This window comes from Apaloderma vittatum, unplaced genomic scaffold, assembly GCF_000703405.1.
Source record: "Apaloderma vittatum isolate BGI_N311 unplaced genomic scaffold, ASM70340v1 scaffold44736, whole genome shotgun sequence".
Classification (NCBI taxonomy): Eukaryota; Metazoa; Chordata; class Aves; order Trogoniformes; family Trogonidae; genus Apaloderma; species Apaloderma vittatum.
Genome location: NW_009723084.1, coordinates 1 through 11799, shown reverse-complemented (window position 1 = coordinate 11799; position 11799 = coordinate 1). Strand labels below are relative to the sequence as shown.

At 37.2% G+C, this 11799-nt stretch overlaps 1 protein-coding gene across 1 annotated transcript; it reads right to left on the bottom strand.

The window, feature by feature from the left end:
- Positions 1-3081: 3081 nt before the first annotated feature.
- Positions 3082-9132, bottom strand: LOC104275892 (LIM/homeobox protein Lhx9-like; the record flags this gene model as incomplete). The annotated part of the gene is made up of 3 exons (XM_009871976.1): positions 3082-4446; positions 7467-7721; positions 8930-9132. Coding segments are annotated over 3 exons (515 nt in total), but the record flags the coding sequence as incomplete, so codon positions are not given.
- Between the last annotated feature and the right edge of the window lie 2667 nt (positions 9133-11799).

Genomic DNA, 11799 nt, shown 5'->3' with positions numbered 1-11799 from the left:
TCGAGTATGCGAGCAGGCACATAAAAGGCACACAACCCCATTCATGTACTTTTAAGTGTTCATTTGACTTTCTTTACTGTAGTCTGCTTTTTCTTATAGAGTCAAAAAATACTCTGCCATACAGCCAGAAAAAAAAGAAAAAATTGAGGTATTTTCTTAATGCTCGTGGCTGCAGCCCTAGCAGTAATCGTGCAAGTATCTTTGCAGGTGAAAAATACTGACCTCTAAGCTGCCAAGTTGGTTTCTTCCTAAATTTACCTTACTGTCCCTAGTGACACTATATCCACAGCTCCTTGTTATGACAGGCTATGTATTTTTGGTAAAGTTAATTATCCTCTGTGAATTAAACAGAAGTCATGAGCCTGTATATGTTTATGTCTTAAAATCTAGTAGAAATCAATGCTCTCATATACCCTGATGCTGCATTTTGTTTTGCTAATTTTAGGATATTGGGAAACCTTTTGTTGTTATACTGGATAATTATTCTCAAAAAATTCTCATTGCAGATTCTTCTCTTTTGCATCTCAAACTGTGGGGTCAAGATGCATGTGACAGCAGCAAGCTACTTGACTGTTTGTTCTCAGGTAAGTAAGTCCAAATTCCTCAAGGAAAATAATGAAATAAGGATTCATTGGATGCTAAATAAAAAACTACCACCTCTTCCGGTGACTGCTTATATCTGCAGTCTGATAATAATTTCTTAGCTCATTCGTTTTCTTATTTTTTATTTGCTATATGCAGCAGTCTCACAGATTCAAAACACTGCACATCTGTACAGACTGAAAAATCTGTATTCAAGTGTGTAACCAAAGTGCAAAAGGGAAGCATATTTATTTCCTTTTCATATTTATTTTCATATTATTCTTTTCATATTTATTTTCTTTTATTTTCTACCAGCAAAATAATTATTCATGGCATTTTTATGCTCTGTTAAAGCCCAATTTGAAAAGAGGGCAAACTGGAAAATGACACTGATTTTTATTAAGCTAGATCAGACCTTCAGTGTAGCCCTCTGCTCCTAGCAGTAGCAAATACCAGAAATTTCAAAGGATGCTTGCTTGTAATCCCATTCCCAAAACCAGAGGCACACTTGAGCCAGAAGTCAGTGCAGCTAAAAAGCTATCATTTCTAATATTAATCATATTAGTTAGAATTAGAATTGAATGTATTTGATACCATTTGTTATGACAATATCAGTTTGTAGAGGGAAATACTCTTATAGTAACATGCAAGCCATGAATTCAATGATTGCAGTAGATTTGTTTTTTCTAAATATTACAGGAAAAACTGGCAAAATAATCCATTTCAAGCACTACATATTTTTTTTTAGTGAAAAGCTGTGAGAACTAAAAAACCACACAAAAGTACAAATTCATAACATAAAAACTACTCCAGAAAAAAAATGTTTAACTGTAGAGGAGTATCAAAAAAATTATGACAACTGCCTTTGCTGGAATGTGTAACCACAGAGAGTTGCTTCCTATAGGTTTGAATGACTTAAATAAATATGAAAGTACTGGTTATCTGAAGGCAAGACAAGGGTATGTATATAGGTATGTGTCGAAATAAGTCTATGTCAAGTGAGAAGCGCAGAAGAATTGTTCAGCATTGCAGAATAACTGAATAAAATCTCTGACACTATAGTAGCTTCTGGAAATTCCAGCAGTATAATTTGTGTCCTGCATTTGGGTGAAGCAGGAAGAAATATTTTGAAGTCAATTTAATGCATGTGCCAGGTGCTTGGATTAGCAGCTCTGCAGAATGAAGTCCAAAGCACAGAGCAGCATGGCTGTCCTATATATTCTGCCTCATTCTGAAGGTTACGCTTTCTTTGGAGACAAGAGAGTAATTTAATCTCCATGTTCATCCAGCTCCTGGCTTGAAGCCCATGCAGTCGGAGGGTGAATATTCACCAATTTCAATGGGTTGTGGTGTCAGCCTTCTGTCATTTGACCTGGTCCTGCAAGCCATTTCTCTGATGAGCACTTCCAAGTAAGATGCTCTAGGACTGCACAATTTGACTTCTTTTTCAAGACCAGGAGTGCACAGAAATGCTGTGTCTAGACATGGCTGTGTATCCACTAGAAAGACCCCCAGCACATTTCTCACTCGGCGACAATCCTGAAAACCTGAATTTGTCTTGCATTCTCTCAAATCCTGTCTGAAACTATTCTTTTCTTTCTCGTGTAATGCTGCACTTTCAACACGTTTACTCTCTTAATGCAGGAGACAGTTCTTTATCTTTCGAAAAATTTGGATTGACTAATGCAACTAGTCAGGTCAATCAGAGCACTATGTGCAGGACTATCTCCAGATGAAGAATAGTGTTGTTAAGAAAAATCAAACCTTAATGTCTCTAACCAGACATAGAGAAATAAAATTGTCCAGGTTTTATTTTAATCAGTGATGGTTTTGTCGTTGACTTCAGTTGAGCTAGTATTTCACCAGCAGTATTTACTTATTTTATTTTTCTAATTTAAGTGAAAAAAGCAGCACATGGACAATAATTTAGACTAGAAATATGTCTGTAAGTATTAAATCAGGGGAAGAAGGAATCTAACTTATTAAAGAATTCAGTGATTTACAAAAGAAAAATTACAGTACTTTTTTTTTTCTTTGTCCCTAAAGACCATGAAGTTCTTTACTGATTTGAGGAGTTAATGTTTGTAATATTTACCTATGGACAACCGGGGGAAACCATATTATGGCAGTGTCACGAATAATTTCTTTCCTACATTTACTTACTTTCTGCAGTAATAAATAACGCATAAGACTCAGTTTAGGAATTTCACAATATGCTTAAATTTCTGATCAAGCTGATTTGAATTAAGTCCACCACGCTAACTTTTTTCAATAGAACTTTACAACATACTATAAAACTGTTGCTTAAACAATACTTCCCATAATTGCCACCAATAAATGATACCTTTTTATTGCTGTTAGAATACTGGGTTACCGGTTTCCAGAGACTGCTGCAGTAATCTGTAGGTAACTTTGTCTTATGTTGTTAATAATTGTATGGTTTTCGTTTTAGAATTCAGAAACTGGAAAAGTTTAAGAAAACATGCAAAATGCTGAGGATACACGTAAGTGAAATATTTAATGTCCATCATTCATAAAAGTTACATTGTTTACATAGGGTTCATTAGTATATAATAAAAATGTCATCTTAATGAAAGATTTTCTGGCAAGTCTTTTATATGTTAATTTGTTTAACATACGCTTTGGCTATACAGCTAAATAGGAATATATTTTAAAAAATCTTTCTGCAAACAGTTGCTCAACAGTTACAAAACCTCAATACTAAGAATTGGTTAGTGTTATACTTTCTTGTTGGCTTGTAAAAATCGTCTGCCATTTAGACTGGGAATCTCAGGACCAACTTTTTCTAACATACTTGCTCATTGCATAGTGACTGTGTAAACAGCTCAGGGATCCACAAATTATATCCTGGTGCTCTAAAAGTCTTTGAGGATTTTACATACTGTACTGCTTATGTTTTCTTATATTGATGAAGAATTGGGGGGTTGTTTTACTGTTGATGCTGGTGGGTTTGTTTTTTTAAAACATGTCGGTTTCATACAAGTTAAAAGGTTAACACCAAAGGAAATAGTTTTACACTGTGCAACGGTATTGCTACCTCATTCTTTTTGATTTTAAATATATATATAACATACTGGAACTGCACTGTACTGCTTCTTTTCAAAAGAAAAGTTTAAATTAGTTGGAACAATTAGCTATGTGTTTACATAAAGTTAACTATGTTCGCATCAAATAAAGTGTTTATTAATGAAAGCTATTATACAAGAAACATCAAAGAGAAATTCATCATACAGAAATGTACACTATATGTGACAGATGGAAAAGTGCATGCAGATTTGTCTCATTTAAAAAAAATAATAATCCAGAAACAATAGTACTAAAATTACTGGGTTTTGATTCCTATGGTCTCGAATGAGTGAAAAGTTCTCTTTGAATTTACAAAAATCCATTTAACAGATATGACTAGTACACATTAGCAAGCAAGTGGAATGAATGCACTCGGGTTTTATTTTACAAGTACTTGTGCTTGACAAATGTGATTTTTTTTTTAAAGAAAAATTTTCTTCGAATATGGGCTGGGTAGATTGCTGCCAGGTTGCTCTGGTTTTATACATAGTTTTTCTAAATTTGTTTTTAATACCACACAATTTGTTGAAGCCTTCAAGTTCTCTTAATTAGACACCATAAAATAACATGATTTGTTAACATTCAGGAAATGACATCAAGTCTTTTGTTTTTATTTTTTGGCTCAATAGATTTTTAAATGTATGATTATCATAACCTAATATTGTCTTTGTCTTCACTGCAGTGGATTTCCGATCAAACTTTTCCCCTTCTTTTAATACTTTAGGGAATTTTCAAACGTCGGGATGTTTGGCTGTAATGCCCCATGATTTGTTCTCCCTGAAAGAAATCATAGTGACAATTTATTAAACTACAGAGCAACCTGGCTTTTCGGGGTCTGCAATTCTATTTTGTGTTCAATATACCTAGCATTAAATCTTGATTCATTTCATCATATTATTTAGGTTATATTTGTCATGCAATTACTTTAGCTGCTAGTTTTCTGGCTTTTTTTCGAAGTCTAGGACAGGGTTTCAGTATCAAATCAGTGGGGCATTACTTTGCATGTTGAAAAAAAGGAGGTTAAAAGGCTAAAATCTAAGTTGCACCAGCAGTAGTGTATACACTGAATATGAAGAAATTGAAAACCTAAGAAGGAACCGTATTTTAAAATATTTAAAAGGCTGTGTTTCTGTGTTTAATACCAATTGTTCACAGGTACCGTAAAAGCAAAGAAAGGCGCTGGTACATGTAGACTTTAAATTAAAAAAAAAAAAAAAACAAACCAAACAAACAAAAAGAAAAACTGGTTGGAAATAAAACTCCTTAGATTCAAAATGGTTTATTCACACAAATTTAATAGGATATATCACAATTGTTTGGTCCATAAATATTTAGGGGAAATAGTTTCTATACAATGCATTTATCAATAAACAAAGAAACATGGACAATTTTGCTAGACCACTTACTGTACTATAAACACGAAGCTCAATATATAAGATTATTGGATTTATCAACTATATCTGAAAGAGTGCACAACTGCTTTCTATGACATGTTTGTCCCCTCTAACAGGATACACCATAAAAAGAGTTTCAGAAATAAGAGGTAAAACAGTACAAAACTAGTGAGGTGTCAAAAGGGCTTAAAACAGTTAATTTAACAAACAACACATATATCCTGATTTTTCACAAACTTACTCCCAAGGTATATCATAAGGCACATAGTAGAACTGAGTTTTAATTAGTCTACTTAATAAAGTAGATCTCTAGTACCATATATTGTTCTGTCAAAGAACAAAATTTATAAGTATCAATATTTTTACCTGTAAAAGTGTATTAATAAAGATTTCAGCCTTACCAAGGTCATTTGGTCTGGTTAGTGGTAAATGCCCATAAGGTAATAGAAATAGGAAAAGTCAAGATTTAATATCCGTAGAAGATGATAACCATACTTGCTAAATATATAATGGCAAACACACCTTTCTTCTATTACAGCGTTAACATCTCTTCCATCATCTTTTTTTTAAAAATAAGCTACTTTTCTGTGCTAATTTTCTAAAAACCCTGAGCAAAAATTACAATAATGCACTTTAATGTGGGCAGTGAACTGTCAATATGTAACCACACATTTATACAGCCAAAAAGGACACCTTTAAAATATATTAAATAGCCACTTTGACCACCAAAAAAGAGATTTGATGGTGTCTAAAAAGTGGGGTATATGTGCAAAGTTATTCTTAACAATCCACTAAAAGCAAGACATAGATCTTGACTGGTTTTTGTTCGGTTTTGTTTCTGAGACTCTCCACAATCTAATTGGTGTTCAACTACAATAAAAGGATACAAATGAACATTCACCACTGCCCAGACCATTCAGACTTTTAGCTTAAATAAGATTTTAAAAAAGAAAGATCACTATTGTAAACTAAGAAATGTATTCAGATCAGCATCCACAAGGCTTCTGAGTTTATCTGCTTTAAAATTATTCACTGCCGATTTCCATTTTTGTAAGACTTGTTACTAATTTTTATTTTTTTACAAAGTTATAAAGTTAATGTTAGAGATATTAATGAACTAAAGCTTTTAAGTTCATGTGTTAAACAAAGTGTCTGATACAATCTCAGGAAACGTCTAAAGTAAATTCAAAATAGTAATGAATAAATTGTACTGAAATAATTTTCCTTAAACATCTTAATAAATCATATTTTGCTTATTTCCATTTTCCCTGGGAAAAAAAAAAAAGGATGATTGATCAAAAACTCAGTTTAACAGTACACATACATATGTCTTCTTGGAATTTTTTTTTGTGCTTACTAAAGTAGCTGTGCTTACTGTGCTTACTAAAGCAAACCTGTTTGCTTTAATGCTACAGCATCAAGGCCGTGCAGCGAGCCACACTTTTTTTTTTTTTTAATTCTAAATCAGGGCTGCTTGACAGACAAAAATGAATCCCTGTGCAATACTTCAGATCAGCAGGACTCCTTTCTTGCATTGCTATTCTGCTGTTATTACCTTACTAACATCCTTATAGCAGTGAGCTCATTCTGGAGGGTGTTTTCAGGATCTTGCCTCAAATGTACGGGACAAATTTGGAGCCCAACAGCCTGATCCTGCCATCCTCACTCTCGTCACTGGGTCTCTCTCTCCAAGCCCCTCCATCAGTGGTAGCCGAGGACGTCCCAGCTGGGTGAAAAACTGGCAGAGGAGCATTTAGATATCCCCATGAGACTCCCCAGTGCTCGGGGAGGATCAGGCTTGCGCCTAATGCGTTAGGAAAAGCACTGGTGCGTCCAGTCTGACTATTTCAATGCTCAGCGTAATCCGCTTTGTGTTTATTTTTCAACATTTAAAAAATAAAGCACACAAAAACTTTTAGATGTGTTATGAAAATAAAAGGAAATTTGGGGTTCTTAAATGCTCTAAGTGAACATACAATCCTGAAGCAGCAGTTTTTTGGCTCAAAATTAAACTGATTTTTATCTGGTTATCCAAGAGGGAAAAGTATGGTTTTTTTCTTTTTTTTTTTGTGGTAGTAATCATTTTTTTCAAGGTTCTGGAAATAAGTAACATACAATTTTAAGAGGCACTTATTAGAATGATTCATAACCATCTCTTCAGTGATTAATTTTAAAAATTTGAGTACAATTTAACAGGAACAAATCTTCATTTATTATAGCAACACATTACTTCAAACTCATTTGCCAAGTGGCTGCAGATGCTACACATCAAGCTGTTTGTTCTCCCAAATATTTTGTGGGTTTGTTATTTTTTTTTTAAAAAAAGGCTTGAAAATAATAAAAATAATAATTATAATAAAGAAGAAGAGTAAGAATTTAAAAAAAAAAAAAACTGAAATGTTAGAAAAGGTTCGTTAAGGTAGTTTGTGAGGGGCTCCCGGATTCGTGGCTGTCCAAGTTAGAGGTCACTGATGTCACTACAGTGATAGTGGGATTGGTCAGGTCTGTTAAAGTGGTCGCAGTGCCGGGTGGAGTGAGTGCGCCGCTGTCTGCTGAGGGCGGTGCCGGAAGCGAGGTGCCATCAGCTTTATCGACACCCCCATTCTCCTGCCGCAAAAGGTTCCTTCTGAATTTGGCTCTCGCGTTTTGAAACCAAACCTGCAAACCAATCCCAATTGATTGCTTTACCGATGCTTGTTTTTTTTTTCGTTTTGCTTAACTTTTGTCTTTGTTCTTGCTCTTTAAGTCGGTTTTTTGGTGTTTCTTTTTGTGTGGCGTGTCGCCTAAGTCACACTATAGGTTCCCTTGCTACTGGTGATACTGGCTTTTTCGCGGGCGGGACCCTACGGACCAGACCCAGCACTACGTGTGCCTGCTGGACCGTTGCAGCCCAGTGTGCAGACCTCACAGAGCAGCCTTAAGAAAAATCTGCTCACTCACTCACCCGAGGAAAGCAAATTTCTTGATGTCCACGTCTTGTATTCTCAGGTTGAGTAGGTTTGGAGTCAAGCCACATGATAAAGACTGAGGCAGAGGGTGAATGAGCAGATTTTTGCTGAGGCTGTAGGGTTGCCTTGATCGTTTTAGAAGACTGAAGAGGGAGGAGGGGTAATTACACGGTCCCTATCATACAGACTGTTAGTATGGGTCACCTAGTCTTTCTGTTCCCTAAGGTTCACTGAAAACATTTTAGGCGACATGTAACATAGACAAGGAATTGCTGCTAAGAGAGTCTCCTTCTACCTTCTGCCCTTCTCTGGTACTTCGCAAAAAATACATACCGCGCTTCACGGAGCTAGCACATACCATAGACGATTTTTTTTTTAATGTGATTTGCTAGGCTGTCCTTCCCAGGGAAGTGACTTTTTACCTTCGGGAAGCCAGCTGGTCCTGGAGGATCTGGGGAACCAGCTGGTCCTGGAGGATCACATTGGTCAAAGCTCACTTCCTACGTATCAGGGGATCTGCTCGCTGAGGGACCTACATCACCTACTTCAAGGGAGCCGAAAGGCTTCACCCAGGGTGTATGAAATGAGTCAGTTTGCTACCTCTACCCTTAGAAGGTCACCACAGAGAGACTACAGATCCCAGGGTATCTACCCAGGGTTGGCAGACTCCAAAGATGGTTTCCTCATTTTGAGGGCACAACTAATTACGAATCACATTTTAGTATTTGGCTGCCTTGGGGTGGTGGGGCGTACATTCGGCACTCTTGCCATGTAACACCATACCCCTCTGCACACTCACTAGGGACCCCCCTAGCAAAGGTCCTTCTCCATGTATCACTATGGTTACACAAAAGGGAAATGCTATTGACCGGCAGGAGTGGGGGAAAATTCTGCCAAGCCTGAGACGTGGCTTCTTACCTGCAGAACTCTCTTGGTCAGGCCTGTTTTCTGGGCAAGCTGCTTGAGGTCCTTGGCATCTGGGTTGTGGTTGATAGCAAAATAGGACTTCATGGTACGAAGCTGGTGGTGTTTGAAGGAGGTGCGCATGCGCTTTGTCTTCTGGGATGGGGGATAAGGCTGCTGGTCTCTGTCCAGGTGGTCTGCCTCGTTCTCATTACAACCTGTCCAAGGAACAAAATGAAATTAGGAGTTTAGTGGCCATGCGTCATGTAGGATGAACGAATCGAGGCAAAAAAACTTGAGTCACATACTGTTTGGAAGGAAGGAAACAAGCCAGAAAGGAAAGGAGGGCTGAGATGGTGCAAGGATAAGTGCAGATGTGGTAATTAAATGAGACAAAAAAGATCCAGAAGATGACCTTTTTCTATTCTTAAAACACACTATGTCCCCCAGGCCTGTACCTACTATGGGCAGACTTAAAAAGTTCTCTCTCCTTTGGCATTTATTTTCAAACAAGTCTTTTCCCTGTGGTGATGGTTTTGCTTTGGGCATTCAAAGAGTCATTCGAAATCTCATTCAGATTTTGAAATCTCACTCATCGAAACACTCTTAGCTTGAGAGAAAAATAAAGGTCAAACCAGCGTTTTGAATGTTCCTGAGCTTTTCCCCCAAATCACAAGCACCTATAAAAAGAGATATGCGGCAAGGAAGTTTGTTATGACAGTTCATCAGGAAAGCAAGAAATCTGGAGGTTTTGCTGGTAAAATAAATGCTTTTTGACTCTGTCTGGGAGTTTATATGAACTACTCAAAGACCTTCATTTGTAAAACATGTCTAGAAAGCAGTTGCATCAGGGCTTAATTCAGTCTCTCAATCCAAATCAGCACCACCTTTTCATTGGTGCTGATTTAGGACATTTCTATAAGCAACCAACTAGTGGCTCAAAACTTTAAAAGAGTTTCCCTGCTCCTGGATTTTCAAAGTTTCAATGAAAGATGAATTTGTTTCACATTACATTTCTGTGGGTGTGAATTGTACGCAAAAGTTGCAGCTGTTCAGGGACCATGACACCATTACTTCATACTGGGGAAAGAAATGACAGTATTGGGGGAAAAAAAAAAAAAACAACACAGTAAGAAAGACATGTATCTTCTTCTTTTTGGCTTAAAAAATAAATGTTTACGAATTTACAGCATCTCATTTTATAAAGATAGCTCAGCCACACAGGAGAAAATTAATGGTGTCATCATAGCAGGGAAAATTAATTAAAGAACAGCTAATTAAAAATGCTTCAGAATGTCTGTAAACCAGACAAAGCTTCATTAGTTGCTCATTTGAATTTTTTAACTGCTTTCCAATAGTTACTGGATTATTTACTAGGCCTAGTTGTTCCCTATTTCTCAAGAAAAAGTAAAGAGAGAGAGGAGGAGAAAGAGGAAAAGCACACAATAGAGGCTGATGTTGACAGTGCTAAAAACAGAGGCAAAGCAACTTGAAACTAGGAGAAAATAAAAAGCTTCTTGAAGGTGTTTTCGCTTTTGAATTATAAGACAAGTCAACTTGAACAGATGCTAGCAAGACAAGACTTTGACAGAAAATCAGGTGAATATTTAATTATAGCTAGATTCGCTTCTACTCTTGGTAAGAAGCATATCTGCGCTTTCAAACAAAGTAAGCTGACACTTCTGAAAACACCAGGAGTTGAAAGTTGCCTTAAAAACAATTTCAGAGCAGACTGGGATTGTATTCTCTACTTGTTTTCACGAACAGTCACGCTGCCTTCAGTGAAACAAGGTGGGCTGTAACTTCTGAGCTGACATAAATCAGAGTAGCAGAATTCAGTCCTCAGGTTTTACTTCAGGGAGTTGCAAGCGTCACTTGGGCTTTCAGCAGCAACAGGAACTTCCTCGGGATCCTCTGTCCTGCTTACTGCCTTTCTTGCTGTGATCTACCTTTTTGTCTGTGATCTACTTTATTTCAGCTTTTATTTTCAAGAGAAAATGGGAAGAGGGCTCCAAGCCTCCTCAGACAACCCCGGTTTCTACAGTGACTAGATCACTCTCTATTTAACGTGGGGAAAACGTGTGGTTTGACCACATCATAGAACCGAGTTTTTACACCATTGCCTGGAGAACTAAGGGGAGGCAAAAAGTCAGGGAAGACATTGCTCATTTCTTCGACGCGGGCTTGGAAGGTTGTTTAATTTTGCTTTGGAAAGGGCTAGAACAGTTTGCTTTTTATTGCCAAAAACTCTTATGGTGATCTCTTCATAGTTTTTCACACACACACATATGTATAATGAAACAAAGTAAACAGCTCTTTGAGCAACAGCTGTGTAAAATATTTTCCTAGGGAAATCTTCTTCACCATCTCATTTCTATATCCTGTGGGCTGTAAGTCAACACAATTTCCCTCAAAATACATATTAATTCTATGATATAAGAGGTAATATAGAGAAAGCCTTGAATTTTTTAAGTACTTTTGAATAGTTACTTCCATTTTTCACATTAATCCCAGGCAGCTCGCAGGTATGAATGGCTTTTACCTCGTCACATTTTGAGTTATTTATTGTTGTGTTTCCACTTCATAGCCGAGGAGTCAAGAAACAGAAATTAAACTACTAAACAGAATACAGAATAGAAAAGCTGTTGTAGATCCAGCAGAGGAATCCGATTTTCCGTTCTTGCCCTGTGCTGGGCAAGTTACTAGGGGGGCGGGGGTAAACTCGTGTTTACCTGGGGGAGTTAAACTCCCCTGTTACTGGGGAAGGAAGTTAAACTCGTGCCTTTCGCCCAGCGCCGAGTGACAGGAGCAAACTTTGGCTGGGACTCCGAAGTTGGCTGCTGGGAGGCGGAGCGCTGTCCCCCGGCCCGCCCGTGCGGGTCCGG